The 16,231-nt window shown below is 39.8% G+C and overlaps 1 protein-coding gene across 1 annotated transcript in view; it reads right to left on the bottom strand.

The window, feature by feature from the left end:
• Positions 1-6,036, bottom strand: part of LOC111150514 (cell surface glycoprotein CD200 receptor 1-like) — a 31,354-nt gene extending 25,318 nt beyond the window's left edge. Inside the window, exon 1 of the mRNA XM_022508006.1 lies at positions 5,916-6,036. Within this exon, the coding sequence (XP_022363714.1) occupies positions 5,916-5,982 (67 nt within the window). The 5' untranslated portion in view covers positions 5,983-6,036. The remainder of the gene's footprint in view (positions 1-5,915) is intronic.
• Between the last annotated feature and the right edge of the window lie 10,195 nt (positions 6,037-16,231).

The raw sequence follows: 16,231 nt of genomic DNA, 5'->3' as shown, positions 1-16,231 counted from the left end.
CTAGATTCTAGGTCAGGGGTTTGGGGTAAAAAAAAATCTCCCAATTTTAAAGTAGTGGCAACTAATTCAGATTTTTTAAAATGTTACACAAGCCAATGAAAAGTGTCTGCAAGCCAGATCTAGTCCATAGACTGCCAAATTGCTGTCTCTGATGTGGAAATTAGAGAAGAGGCCAAAATCAAAGTCTCAAAAACATTTATAATTATGGAACTATGAGGAGGGAGAAGGTATCTAACAGAGGAGAGCACAGCCTATTTGTAGACAGAAAGGGAGGGAGCTAGAATTTACACCAGTGATGGTAAAGCAGGATCCTAGCGGTACTGGCAGGAAATGAGGCCAAAGCAAAGTGGAGGTTTGCTTTTGAAAAGACTGATACTGGGACTCTTGGGTGGCTCAGCTGGTTAAGTGACAGACTCTTGATTTCATCTCAGGTCATGATCTCGGGGTCCTGGGATCGAGCCCTGCTTTGTGCTCCCTGCTCAGTGGGGAGTCTGCTTGAGGATTCTCTCTCCTTCCCTCTCTCCATATGTTGACAGTTGCTTCTGCTTGGCTCCTTTCAATCTTGTGCTCGTACGTCTGTCTTAACACTACTCTCTTACAAGACGCTACAGCTCTCTGACCACTTTCTTGTTAGTAAATCATAAAGCCTCTTAGTCCTTAACTTAAGGCTTTTCCCAAGTGATTTTTTTTTTTTTTGGATTTTATCCTTCCCTCTCTCCCTCTGCCCGTACCCCAGCTTGAGCTTTATCTCTCTCTCTCAAGTAAATAGATAAATCAAAGAAGAAGAAGAAGGCGCAGGAGGAGAAAAAGAAGAAGAAGGGGAAAATACATTGTCTCTTAAGAGAGAAGCAGAAAGGGCAAGAGAAGTTACAGACACAGAGACATTTGGAGGAAGCTCATGTTGACGAACATTTTCGGAGTTTCCTTACTTAGCGTCCATACCTGTGCAGAGCTCTGTGGGGTGACAGGATGCATGAAGTAAGGTCTCTACCCTCAGAGAGGTCATTTGGTTTAAGAAATCCACACTGGATGACCGGTAAATCAAAAGTGAGCAGCCATCTGCTGAGTATGCAGGATAAGAGGGATAGTTTGGGTGATAAAGACCTAAGAGAGTGTTTAAATCCAAGCTCCCATCAGAACCATCTGCAAAGATTTATGAAAGCCTGGATCTCAGACTCTGCACCCTGATTAGTCTGATTAAGTAGATTTGAGTTGGCAAAACAGTATCTTTAATGATTTAGGTTCTATAGGTGACTCTCAAGTAGCTTATTTACTGGTGTAGAATAACCCTTGGGGAACATCTAGGAAGGATCCAATGAACAAGAGATGGGATGATTTTTTAGAAAATAAAAGTAACATGATTTCATCATTTTGACTTGGACATTTTTTCTGAAAAATTGTCAATACCACAAAACGGTATCATATAACCAGATACTCTCATATTATGTAATAGTTCACCTTCGGGGAGAGGTAGCATTTCATGGCAAACTAACAAAATGGCAAGGAAAAAGAAAATAAGTCACTAAACAACTTAACAGCTACATATACACACACCCAGTTTGGAAAAGAACCTTGACCAAATGACTGAATGTTCTCAGATGACACCCTTTGAACACACTCAGGTTTCCCCTATGTTGGTTGAAAGAAATTAGATGCTGCTTTCTCCTTCTAACTGTGATCCTTTCTCCTTTTGTTACTGCCAAATGTCTGGAATGAGTGGTCTGTGACCACAGCCTCAATTTCCTCCACACCCACCCTCTCCCCAACACCAGCAATCTTGTGGCTCCTATACCCTTCCATTCAAAACCCAGTTTTGAAGGTCACCAGCTCCTTTGGGCTTTCTTCAGGGCTGGTGCCCCTGGGTTGTTGGAAGATTCTGATGCTATTAACCACTTCCCTTTCCTTGTGAATCCCTTTTCTTACCCCCTACTACTACCCCTGTACTTTGCCCTGTCTCCTTCGCTTTCTCTACAAGCCTGTCTTTCCCTTAGGCACGTTAATGCAGACATTCTCCCATGTCTCATCTGTCCAGCTTTCTCTCTGCACCTTTTCTCATCATTCTCCCTCACTCCCAGAACCCCAACTGAGCCTCGATACGGTTGATTTCTCTTTGGTTTTTTGTTTTTGTTTTGTTTTGTTTTTTTACCACTGCAATCATAGTTCAGTTCCCTCTGCCCTTCATACAAGGTGCTTGACCTGCCTGGAATGTGAGTCCCTCAACGCTTCCTGCCTGGATCTTTTCTGCTTCTCTTCGTCTCAAACATCACTACCAAAGGGAAGCCTTCCCTGACCCTCACAGACGAGACTAGACTTACCAATTACACATTTCCATGTCACCCTCTATTTCTCCTTACACATTACTTATGTGCAATAGTTTATTTAATGCTTACCTCTCCTTTGAGAGTCTGAGCTTCATGAGAGCATGATTTATGTCTGTCTTGTTCAAGTATCGCCAGCATGAAGCACAGTTCCTCACACGTGACACACACACCCTTACTTACTAACTAAAAGAATAACTAACCCACATTTTAGCCTTGCCTTCTTTTTCCTAGATGGGAATTTCCTATTTTCCCACACATAGCTGCCACATCTCTCTTACCTTGTGTGTTTGATACTATGGATGAGTTTCAAGCTCGGTTCATTTACTAAATAGTTGGGCGGTATCTTTAGTAATTCCTTGAACAAATGCTGGGCTTTATTTGCCCACGTATGAAATGAAATTTGAAGGTTTCTAAAGCCCTTCCTGTTCAAAAACTTTATATTTCTCAAAAGTCTCCTACATCTCCTTCATTTCACGAATGAGGAAATTATTGTCAAAGAGGGTAAACAGATTCTTAAAGATGACACAGTTAGTGGTTAAAAGTATACCTCACGACAAACCTTTAAACGTAACACAGAGATATATAAGAATCAAGAAATTTAGGGAAAAGAGATTGAGATTTTTTTGAAGATTTTATTTATTTGAGAGAAAGAGGAAAAAAACAAAACAGAGGGAGCCACAGAGGGAGAAGAAGAAGCAGGATCCCCGCTGAGCAGGGAGCCGGATTCTGGACTCTATCCCAGGACCCTGGCTGGGATCATGACCTGAGCGGAAGGCAGATGCTTAATCAGCTGAGCCACCCAGGCGCCCGGAGATTGAGATTTTACTGAGAAAATGCAAAGCACCAAAATATTCAATGCATGGATGAAATTTGGAAGCAAAGAGGCATTAAATAATATACAATACATTCAATTTCAATGTAAATATCTACCTTTCCTCATCTATCCAAAATTATCATTCAAGATCCATTTTCTCCATTAAGACTTCAACAGCTCTAATCCACTGTAATATCTACCATCTTTGGGACCAATTTAAAATATTCTCCAGTTATTTTGTCTTACCTTGATCTCCCTAATTTATATTGCTAATAACTTTTAGCCACTATTCACAAACACATCATAAACAATTCAGTGTTCCTAATACTTTTTATTACTTTATTAATTGCTTAAGCATAGATGTTTAGAGGAAGCTATTATGCAAATTCATAACTCTCAAACTAGAAAAAGGAGACAGGACTGAAATTAATGAAAACAAACCCCTTCTCTTTTGCAATTGTTTTTTGTCTTTCGCAAACATGCTGGAGCTATCAACAGTCCTGTTTTGATTTTTAGTTCCTCTTCTGGTTACTTCCTGCCCTCTAGTGGAAGACAATGACAAATGAACCAAATAAGCCCAAAGAAGGAAAAAAGTGGAGGAGTCCTTAGTAATCAGGATCTTAGTATCAGTGACTTTGATAAAAGGTAGAATCAAGTTGATTAGAATAGCAAAATATAATGTGAACACGAGAAAAAAAGCTAGAATACAGATAGGCTACAGTAAGGAGATTGTGAGGGAAGAAGACCAGACATAGCATTGGAGAGCCTTGCTAGACAGTGGACCGCTTAGATTGTTTTAATTTTTCCCTGCAGGCATTTTTTTTTAATAAACCTTGCCTACCAACTACCACATTGCTTGAATTCATAGGCAAATAAAGCCACATAAAAGTAAAAAGATTTTTTAAGTACTATGTTTTACACTGAAGTCATTAGTTCTTTTTTTAAAGATTTTTATTTATTTATTTGATAGAGAGAGAGAACACAAGCAGGGGAAGTGGTAGTCAGAGGAAGAAGGAGAAACAGCCTCCCCCCTGAGCAGGGACCCCCAACACGGGGTTCGATCCCAAAACCCTGGGATCATGACCTGAGCCAAAGGCCGATAAACCACCCAGGCCTAGTTCTGAAGTCATTAGTTCTTAGGCGCCTTTGTGAATTTATCTTGTACAACAAATTGAGTTATTTCTGTTTGGCAGTATTAATAACAAAGCAGTATTAGTAATAAAGACATAAAGTCATACCCCAAGTAGTTTGCTTCTCGTTATTCTAAATTATTTCATGGTGAATTTATCATGTAAATCCCTGCCTGTAATGTAATTTGCTTTTTTGTATCCTGATCCTAAATATTTCGATAACTTTACAATTATATAAGCACAGCTTTCAGAGATTTGACTTAGGTAGTATCTTCTGGTTGCATTCAGAAACAGTTTTAAAATGCAAACCTTTAAAACATTACAATTCAAAATTATCCATTACATTTTCATCTTGATTTTTTTTTTCCTTTACCCAAAAGTCATAATGTGATCTGACATGAAAAATAGCCTCTTGCCTGGCTGGCTTCCCTGCCAAGTTGGGTCTTTGCTTTCCACGATCAGATCTCAACTACTGAAATATTTAGATCACTTGATTTTTCTTAAGTGAGTAAGCAGTCCATTAAGCCTATAACCAAGCATGGGCATAATTTTTTTTTCCATGGTATTAAAAATAGTGGTGCTTTTTAGTGAAAGGCATAAGCCTATTCAAATGTCTGGTGATGTTACAGGTGGGACTAGGTGTGACTCTGTCACTGACAAGTGATGTTGGACAAATCAGTTCACCTCTCCAGGCCTTCATAATTTCTACCTTCATAAAATGGAAAACTGTCTTCCATGCCTACTTCACTGGTTTGCTTTGCAGATCAAAGGACAAAAAGTATATGAAAATTCTGCGTAGAAAGGCACAGGAATACAATACGGTTATTTTACTTGTGCTCACCGGGAAGACTGTCATGTGGAAAACAGATAGTTTTGCTGGAAGGTAGGCAGTATTTTATAAGTCTTTTATTTTTTCAATGATCAAATTATGAAATGTAATGCCAACTACACTGTTCCCTTGCGGCTGCTCCCATTTACTAAAAGTGAAACCTGAAAACTCCCTCCCACATCAACTCCTACCAACCCTCTGTAGTGAAACCAGGACACCCCCCCCTCCAAGAGCCCCCAGTGTCCTACAACTCCTACGAGAACCTAGATGTTGCAGTGTCCTCTCATCCAGAAAGTGTCTTTTACAGCCTACACGTCTTAAAGATAAATACAGACATACCTCACAGATGCACCGCCACGCTTTGAGTGTGTTCTATTTTAGAAAGCACCTGGCCATAGAAAGTGATTAAAAGCCATAAACTCTCCTAATTTATACTGTGAACAATATGGACCTGAATGAGGTGGGATTAATTTTTTTGAAGGGCAGAGAGAACCCAGATGACTTGGATCGTTACTAGAAAATATTTGATTTATTCTGCCTCGTTCAGAAAAGGGGAAAGGGAGAACGTGGAAATAAGGAAGTAGGCAGTGAGGCAAATTATAGATACCTATAGTATCATAGGATACAAAGTAAAATAAGTAAGACCAAGCACAGAGTAAGGAGAATAAAGTGAAATAAATCTGAGAGTAACCCCTGCCCCCATCTCTTGTGACCACATTATCTTGCCTCGCTCCACAAGAAAAGCAAAGCAAACTTAGCAAAAGCTGAGCCACGTTTCTGGCCATTCTCCTGTCGCTCTCTCACAGAGAATTAAGACTTACCGAAGGCTAAGTAGACAGTCAAAATCGGTAGAAGCCGTGGTTTAGGAGTTCTCCTAGTGCAGGGCATTTCTGATTTCTCGTATTCTGCCTTTACTTGGTACTTTGCCTCCACACAGGTATGAAAGGAGCTCTGGACATGGTGGGGCTCTCTCTGGTTAGCGGCTCGGAGCTAGATCCTCTTAGCCCATCCACAACAGGACACTCCCTTTCTACCAACCTCCTCCTTCCACTCTGTGTCTCAGGCTGATTCGTAAGCTGGAACAGAAGAAACTCTTCTCTGGAACTTGACACAGCAATAGATTTCCTGTATGCAGTGAAGCGAAGACGGAGGAAGCAGATTGACTGAGGTCTCTTTCAGCTCATTGGTCCCCCTCTCACTTCTGCTCACAGATCAACTTTACAGTAAAGCACTGAATGTGCCCAAGACAAACAGATTTGTCTAAACTGTGGATCACAAAGCAAAACAGGATATTTATCTGTCCTTGGCCCATCCCTTTACATTTCCCAGTCACAGTAACTTTTAGAAGCTTCTCCGTGTTGAAGAACTGCGCTGCCTCAATAATAAAGTTTGGAGGAAAATATCCTCCCTTATAAGGTCTACAACTCTAGAAGAATCATAATGTGATTAGTTTCCTATTGATACTATAATTGATTACCACAAACCCAGTGGCTTAAAAAAAACACAAATGTATCTTACAGTTCTAGAGGTCAGAAGTCTGAAATGGACCTTCCAGGACTAAAAGGTGTCAGAGGGCTGTGTTCTTTCTGGACACGTGCAGAAAAGCCATTCATTGCCTTTTCCAGCTTCTGGGGGCCACCAGCATTCCTTGGATTGTGGCTGCATAATTCTCACCTCATTCCTTTGTCACATCTCCTTGGGTTGTAAACCCCCCTGCCTCCTTCTTATAAAGACCCTTCTGAGGGGTGCCTGGGTGGCTCAGTCAGTTATTTAAGCGTCTGACTCTTGATCTCAGCTCAAGCCTTGATCTCAGAATTGTGAGTTGGCATGGAGCCTACTTAAAAAAAAAAATTTTTTTTTTTTAAAAAGACTCTTGTGGGTACATTGGACTGCTCAGATAATCCAGGATAATCTCCACACCTCAAAACCCTTAATCACATCTGCAAAGTCCCTTTTCCTATGTTAGGTTACCTATTTATAAGTTTCAGACAAGGACACAGACATTTTGGGAGGCCATTATTCTATCCATTTATTTACTTTCACCTCTAAAGAGCCTCTAAAGACTGATCATTTGAGCCAAATTACAAATAAACACCCATCTTTAGCTGTCACACACCTGGAAATCAGACTTTCCCAAAACAACTCTGCCTTAATGTGGCTACCTCACATGCATTTAGATTATGTTTGGGAAGAAAGAAATCCATTATGTGTTACGAATTTTCTAACCCAAGGCAAAACTCTCCAGGAAAGGGAAGAAAATACTGCAAACAGGATAAAGATGAAACAACATGCATTTTTTTCTTTTAGGTTAGCAGTTTCATCTTCCCTCTTGCCAAACATTAAACTATATATATATTTCCCCTCTTCCCCTTCTTAAGCTTTCCTTCATGTGAACTAATTTGGTTGAGACAGTGAAATCAGACACTCGAGGGCATGGAGTACTTGAAGATATATGCTGTGTAACAATGATGGACTATAGCAAAAGCAACTTCCCCCTTGCTTAATATTTCACCAGGTGTCAGAAAATCAGTAATGAAATGTCATTTAAAATAAAGCATCTAGGGGCGCCTGGGTGGCTCAGTGGGTTAAAGCCTCTGCCTTCGGCTCAGGTCATGGTCTCAGGGTCCTGGGATCGAGCCCCGCATCAGGCTCTCTGCTCAGTGGGGAGCCTGCCTCCTCCTCTCTCTCTGCCTGCTTCTCTGCCTACTTGTGATCTCCATCTGTCAAGTAAATAAATAAAATCTTTAAAAAAAAAAAAAAAGAAAGAAAGAAAAAATAGTAATAAAATAAAACTTCTAGGAGCACCTAGGGCCTTTGGCTCAGGTCATGATCTCAGGGTCCCAGGATCTACTCCCGCATGGGACTCCTGCTTGGTTGGGAGTCTGCTTCTCTCCCTGCTCATACTTGCTCTCTCTCACTCATTCTCTCACTGAAATAAATAAATAAGATCTTTAAAAAAATAAAACATTCTGGTTTCCACCATGAAGAGGCTAAGGCTAAGAGGTCAAGACCTTGGGTTTTGACAACGGAGAGATCCAAGGTTGAGCCTCTGCTGGGTAATTACTCGTCTAATGATATGAGGCAAGTTTCTTACTCAAGTCTGAAACCTGTTTTTTTCCACTTAGAATTATACTGACATGAGCATTTTTTTCTCATATCATTTCATATCATCAAAAAATTATGATGTTCATCTATTTTAATGCCTTTTCAATTCCACAACCCATACTAAAGCACAGGAGGACTAAATGGCCTGCCTAAGATCTCCAAGTGACCGGTGACATAGCCGGGTGTAAAACCAGAGTTTCATGTGTGCTAGCCTGGTGGTCTCCCCACTGGTGGTCTCTCTGGGTTGAATGTTAGGCCAACAGCTTTCAGAGAGACTCACATTCTCATGCTAGTCAGACGCATCTACAATTAGCAGTCAACAGAATGGTGTAGAAACACATAGAATTTTCCAAGTAGATTTGGGAGGATGAGGCTTTCTTCCCCATTTCTTTACCTCCTCCATCCAGAGGTTAGGGGAGTAAACCCCTGACCTCCCAACTCTCACCCTTACCTCTTATGGAGTGCCAGTGCTTAGAAAAACAATAAAGGGACCAGGAGTTTGCAAGCCAACAATATGCCATGAATGTCAATATAATAAGAGAAAAACGTGCTCATCGAGTAAATGCACCTCCCTGAAAAAATCTAAAGATCCCAGATTTTCCTGAGCTGTGGTCCTTGGCACAGAGACAGAGACCCAAAAGCAGAGCAGAAGAGTAAGACATGATCAAGAGAAGGGTGTGGCTCAAACCAGAAGCCCAAACCATTTGTTCTCTCAAGTCTTCCAACTCCTTTTCAGTACTGCCACTTAAGAATCAGTGCACGTGAGGACTATCAAAACAAAAAGCCTCACATAGCAGAAGAAACAGTCAATGAAGCTAAAAGACAAACTACTGAATGGGAGGAGATATTTGCACATGACATCTCCAATAAAGGATTAGTGTCCAAAATATATAAAGAATTGATACAACTCACACCAAATAAATAAATAAAGAAAGAATAAAAATAACCACACCAAATAATCCGATTTAAAAATGGGCAGAAGACATGAACAGACACTTCTCCAAAAAAGACACACACATAGCCGACAGACACATGAAAGATGCTCAGCATCACTCATCATCAGGGAAATGCAGAACAAAACTGCAATTAAAAAACAACTACTATAACACATCACCTCATGCCTGTCAGAATGGCTAAAATCAACAACACAAGAAACAAGTGTTGGTGACGCTGTAGAGAAATAAGAGCCCTCATATACTGTTGGTGCGAATGCAAACTGGGGCAGCCACTGTGGAAAACAGTACAGAGGTTCCTCAAAAAATTAAAAATAGAACTACACTATGATCCAGTAATCGCACTATTGGGTGTTTACCCAAAGAATATGAAAACACTAACTCTTTTGTTTTTTTTTTTTTATTTTTATTTTTTTAAAGATTTTTATTTATTTATTTGACAGAGAGAGATCACAAGTAGGCAGAGAGGCAGGCAGAGAGAGAGAGGGGAAAGCAGTCTCCCTGCTGAGCAGAGAGCCTGATGTGGGGCTCGATCCCAGGACCCTGAGATCATGACCTGAGCCAAAGGCAGAGGCTTAACCCACTGAGCCACCCAGGTGCCCTGAAAACACTAATTCAAAAGGATACATGCACCCTTGTGTGTGTGTTTTTTTTTTTAAAGATTTTGTTTATGTATTTGACAGACAGAGGTCACGAGTAGGCAGAGAGGTAGGCAGAGTGGGGGGGGGGAATCAGGCTCCCCGCTGAGCAGAGAGCCTGACGCAGAGAGCCCGACGCGGGGCTCGATCCCAGGACTCCAGGATCACGACCCAAGCCGAAGGCAGAGGCCCAACCCACTGAGCCACCCAGGCGCCCCCACCCTTGTGTTTTTTGCAGCACTATTTACAATAGCCAAGACATTGCAAACCAGCCCAAGTGTCCATATATATGCAATGGAACATTATTCTGCCATAAAAAAGAATGAAATCTTGCCATTTGCTACTACATGGACAGAGCTAGAGAGTATAATGCTAAGTGAAATAAGTCAGTTAGAGAAAGACAAATGCCATATGCTCTCACGCATATATGAAATTCAAGATACAAACAAATGAGCAAAGGTGTGGGGGGGCGGGGAGAGACAAACCAAGAAACAGACTCTTAACTATAAAGAACAAACTGATGGTTACCAAAGGGGAGGTAGGTGGGGATGGTGTGTGAACTAGGTGACAGGAATTAGAGTATACTTATCATGACGAGCACTAAGTAATGTATAAAATGGTTGAGTCGCTATACTGTATACCTGAAACTAATATAACGCCGTATGTTAACTATATTGGAATCAAAATTAAAAAAAAAAAAAAGAATTAGCGCACATGAGAAACAGAGAGAACTATGTTTTGCTGGTTAATGTTGTGGTAGCCAAAACAAAGGGGCTTAGGAAGCTTTAATACATTAGAGCTGCTTTAAGATATAATGCCCCCAAATTTGCACTGTTGATATACTCAAAAACTGATTTATCTGCCTATAAATGCTTTTGAAGTAAACTTTTTCCAGCCAAATGTCCCCAGTGTTAGATTCATACTTAGCCACAATTGAAACCAGGTAAGATGTTGCTCTCTTGCCCATTACGTAGAAGCTTTGCATGATCTTGAATACTTACTGCACAGACTCTATTGGCCTTTTATTCCTGACTCTTTGTTCTCCATTGCCTGTCTTTTGCCTCCTGGATTTGAGTGCTCACCGCCTAGAACACAAGTACCTGCTTGCCTCTCCTTTCTTAGCTGAATTTTCCGGATGTGTATTCTTGCAAAAACGAGCCAATACTTACTTGTCTTATTATTTTTACTTTCTGTGAGCTCTCTGCCTTAGACACATGGATTGATTTACCCTGAGCGCGCGCGTGCACACACACACACACACACACACACACACACACACTACTGAACACTTAGTCCCAAATCTCTCAATCGACCCTGTCCTCCTACTACCCAAGTACTAATGTAACAATTTCACAGAGGTGAAAGACCAGTGCCTAGCAATGTGGGGAATTTCAAAGACCTCAAACTCTACAACATTCCAGTATTTATTTCAATTCTACCCTGCCCTTGTGGCATGATGGTTAGAGATCTGAGGCTAATGAATTACTACTATAATTGAGACATGATATTTCATATACAATAACATAAAATGGCTGCTCTCTTGGCCATACCCTATTTCCCCATTCTCTACTTCACCTCTCTGCAATCTTCATTGATTCAAGCTTTGAAGGTTCAAGCTCTTCTGAAATCCTGGATCTTCTTCCATGCATAATCATTAAATGTACCAATAAATAACTTAAAAGAGCCTCACTAATTGTTATTTGTATTTCTACGTTCTACCATTATGCCAATGTCTACCTTGAAATTTTTCACTTCCAATATATAGCTGATGCTATGTCATCCCTATAATTCTTCTTAAAAAGTTAGATATAACATCTACCACGTGAGAATTAATCATTATTTTTTATAAAATTCACTACTTATGCAAAAAGAAAAACTTGAAAATGTTTGAAAATAAAATAAGTGCAATATCACCAAGTAAAGCCAGAGCAGAAAAATTAGTAACCACATTTTGAATTTTTCTAAATATTAATTCTAGGCATCACTCATGTCCATACAATAGCATATGTCAAACCCTTAGTTTAACATGCAGGTCTCATTCTAAACACTTTATAAATATGGCCTCATTTAATCCTCTTAACAACCCTATGAAATGCATACTACTATCCCCATTTTACAGTTGAGGAAACTGAAGCCAGAGAGATTGAGTAAATTGTCCAGTTCCATAGCTAATGAGTGAGGAAGACATATTTGACCCCAGGAAATCTCACCCCAATGTCTATCCCTTAACTAAGGGACTAATTAGCTTACTATTTATGTTTTAACTCTCTGCCTTGTCTCCAATACATCTCCTACACTCCTCACCTCTCTTAAATCTGTTCATTCTCTCACTCTTTTGCCCAGTTGGGCACTCCTACAACTTCACAGTCACCTGCTTTGGAGAGAGAGAGAGAGATTGAGGGGATCGAAAGGAAGCGAGATGGAGGAAATGAAGCAACGAAGGAAGAAGGAAGAAAAGAAAGGAAAAAACCCTGCTCTGTCCCTAATCATCTATTTGCAAATTTACTAATTTAATATTACTCTCTGCTGCCCCCTGGAGATAATTTGGTGAAACTAAAATTAATGTTTTCATAAACTTATTTTATAAATTCAGTAATAGAAGCACTTTGAGATTTTGGTAACGTTTTGATGTGGTTTTGATTGCATGCCTCACATTGCACATTTATTTACCTCTTTTGGAAGCTAGCAAAACAACACATGACTACTTGATGGCAGTATAGATATGATGACCTAAAAAAATATTATTGAAAAGAATAATAATCTTCTGAGACACAGATGGCTCAATAAAAATGGTAGGATAAAGAGATGGATGGATTGGTGGATGGATGGATGGATGGATAGATCCCATGCCTCCTTCCAGGGAAATTTGAGATAAAATTGTCATAGGTTGAATATCCTAGAAAGCATACTCTAAAATGGAGTTTAGTGTGAAAGATGTTTATTAAAGAATAACCTTGAACTCATCACTTGTGAAAATGAAGGAACAGGAACTGGAGTGGGCAGAGCCAGAATTAAAACGATAAGGTAGGTCCACAAGTTCAGCTAACCCCATGGGGAGCTCTGGAGCTTGAATGCCCTTTAGGGTTGTCCTCTGTTTTGCTAAAATGGCCATATTTTATCCTCCTGTATCTATCAGTCATTAGATATAGCTCTAAGAAGGAGCATGACATAGGGTGAGGTCATCCATGAAGGGCCTGACTTTAACTGACAACACTTACCAACACTGGAGAAAAAAATCCTTTACTGAAGGAATCAGATGGTACCTCACAATGCCTGCCATGTGGATAAATGTTGGAAGATAATCTGATCTAATTCTGGTCTCAAGTACAGTGGTATGTCAGTCAGCCAACTGTCTTTCACCCCCAAGAAACCAAATTACTGAATAAAAATCTTGTTGAAAATGTAACCAGGGTGCCTGGGTGGCTGAGTGGGTTAAGTGTGGGACTCTTGATTTTGGCTTGGGTCATGATCTCAGGGTCATGAGATCGAGCCCTGTATCAGGCAATCAGCATGGAGCCTGCTTAAGATTTTCTCTCATCTTTTTCTTCTTCTTCATCTCTCACCTCCCACTCACGGTTTTCTCTCTTTCTCAAAAAAAAAAAAAAAAAAAAGAAACAAACAAAAAACAAGAAATGGAACCTGGGGGATTTCTACATTAAGGTGCAGGCAAAAAAGGAAAAAGGAATCCCCACCCCAATGCTGGGACCCTCCACTTCCTGAGGCCTACACACACTACACCTTCTTCCTACAGCCCCATATTCCACCTCCCTGAAGGGAAACTAGACCTGAGGGATGGGAACATGGGGAATGGGGAAGGGTGCTGGCCAGAGGAGAACCCCTTTCTCATGGCATTAGAAAAGGGAGGGATAGCTGGGGTCCCGCCCACCTTTACCCCTTTCTGTAAACTCCCGATCAGCTCCTCAACAGAGTCTGATCCTCTTGTTTCCCCTTATGCACCCCTTGGTGAATCTTCTGAGATGATTTTTGGCCACTTTGGGACTAGACAGCAATTCTCACAGTGGGGGATGGGAGGTGAACTTTAGAGGCAGTTGTTATTTTCATCTATGAATGACAAATGGGAAGGGGAAGTCCAGAAAAATACAGAAATGGATTAAAAAGAATGAAAACCCAAGTCATACGTCATGCCTGAAACCTAACATTTAGGCAAGAAGGGATAGGAAATTTTAAAAAGAAATATTCCAGGGGCACCTGGGTGGCTCAGTGGGTTAAGCCTCTGCCTTTGGCTCAGGTCATAATCTCAGGGTCCTGGGATCGAGCCCCACATCGGGCTCTCTGCTCAGCAGGAAGCCCGCTTCCCCTCTCTCTCTGCCTGCCTCTCTGTCTACTTGTAATCTCTCTCTCTGTGTCAAATAAATAAATAAAATCTTTAAAAAAAAGAAATATTCCAGAATGAGCCAAATGGGATCACTTTAAATGTTTCAGACGGTATTAAATTAACAATAAACAATTTCTGTGTAACTTTCTAGTAAAAGAATATGAACCATAAAAAGCTGGTATCTGTCTGCAATTTCATTTAATTTACAATGGGACCTTTTTCAGGAGAATGAGAAATGTTCTTTTGAACTACTATGGTTTTACTATATCAGCAACTTAAAATTTTTGTTTCCAAAGTACATGTTTGAACCATGCTATCTTTTATAAGATGTTGTTACATTTTCAATGAATAAATAGAAAATAGTGTAAGTGGTTTAACTTCAAGGAGTTAAATTTGGAAGTTTAGAAATGATAGAATTTTTTTCCTAGTTTTGAAATAGCTGTTAGGACTTTGGTCCCTGAAGATGAACTTCCCTAATTCACACTTCAGTTTTGCTACTTAGTTTTTGTTTACTGTATTGTGTTTTTTTTCTTTCTGTTCTAGAATATTTATTTTATTCTTTTTTCAAAATTGCTGTTATTGGGGTGCCTGGGTGGCTCAGTGGGTTAAAGCCTCTCCCTTCGACTCAGGTCAAGATCCCAGGTTCCTGGGATCGAGCCCCGCATTGGGCTCTCTGCTTGGCTGGGAGCCTGCTTCCCCCTCTCTCTCTGCCTGCCTCTCCTCCTACTTGTGATCTCTGTCTGTCAAATGAATAAATAAAATCTTTAAAAAAAATTGCTGTTGTTTTTGTAATTTCTAGTTCTCTACCAAAACTTTTAATTTTGCCTTTTTTTGTCTCTTTGAACATTAAATGACTATTTTAGAGTCTCTGTCTGATAATTCCAGTATGTATAGTGTCTGTGGGTAAATATTATCTATTGTTTCTTTTTGTTCTTTCTGTGAAGTTAGTTTCCTCCTGTTTCAGGTATTACATTTTGTTTTTCAAATTGTAGAAATAATTTGAGGACCTATAATGATCTTATCTTCCTCCAAAGACAATGTTCACAGAGTTCTGTCAGGACTCTGTGAATTTAACAATCTGGGATCATCTTAATCCAATTTTAAGGACAGATTTTCATAAAATCTAACCTCAAAGCTAGATTGAAATCTACGTGGGGAATGGTTTTATTTTCTCCCCCTTCTTTTCTCCTCTACCTGCCCCAGAAGAGGCTATCAAAACACTCCTTAAAAACAATCTGAGGGTTTTGGAGGGGTGGGAGGTGGGAGGTTGGGTGAGCCTGGTGGTAGGTATTATGGAGGGCATATATTACATGGAGCACTGGGTGTGGTGCATGAACAATGAATTCTGGAACACTGAAAAGAAATTAAAAAAAAAAAAAAAACACCCCTTAAGCTTTCAGTCATCTCATTCAGATTAATGAATATCCCAAAGTAAAAGTAGTTTCAAATACCAGCTTCATCAATCCCTATATTTTTTTCTTAGTCTTGGCCAGGTAATTCTTTGTTACCTTGCAAGTTCCATGATGAATTCCAGAAGAATTATTATAATACTTATTGCTATTGCTAACTTTTCTACTTTCCTTTATTGGGAAGGTTGGTATAAATTTCTGTCTGCCCTTACTGGATATGGAAGTCTCATCCTTTGATTCTTTACTATTCCTAATCTCTCACAATCCCTCAGCAAGTCTTTCTGATTCCTCCTTTAAATACTTCCAGATCTTGACCATTTTACCAGTCTCCACTGTATTGAATTAGGGAAAAAAAGAGGATAAAATTGTGAATTCACGGTTTTTAAAAATAAATCACTATGTCACTTAACTTTTGGACAGCAGCAAAAACATAGAGACAACAGAAGCTGAAGAACCCTGTGTTTAACAGCTGCTTCATTTCATATAACTTCCTTCAGTCTTCAAAACGTCCCTTATTTTAGACACTTGTCACATTGATTATGTTAATGAAATATAAAAACTCAGATATTCCTTTTAACAAATCCAAAAAATTTTTAAGTCCTACATTAAGATATCTTTCCTTGAGTACTTTTCCTTGAGTACTAATACCTACATTAACATCTATCTAAATTATTTTTCCATTGACTGCTCTCCTGC

The sequence above is a fragment of the Enhydra lutris genome, unplaced genomic scaffold, assembly GCF_002288905.1.
Source record: "Enhydra lutris kenyoni isolate GAN:26980312 unplaced genomic scaffold, ASM228890v2 scaffoldscaffold2, whole genome shotgun sequence".
NCBI classification, from domain to species: Eukaryota; Metazoa; Chordata; class Mammalia; order Carnivora; family Mustelidae; genus Enhydra; species Enhydra lutris.
Note: the sequence above shows the minus strand (reverse complement) of the source record. Positions and strands in the feature narration are given on the sequence as shown.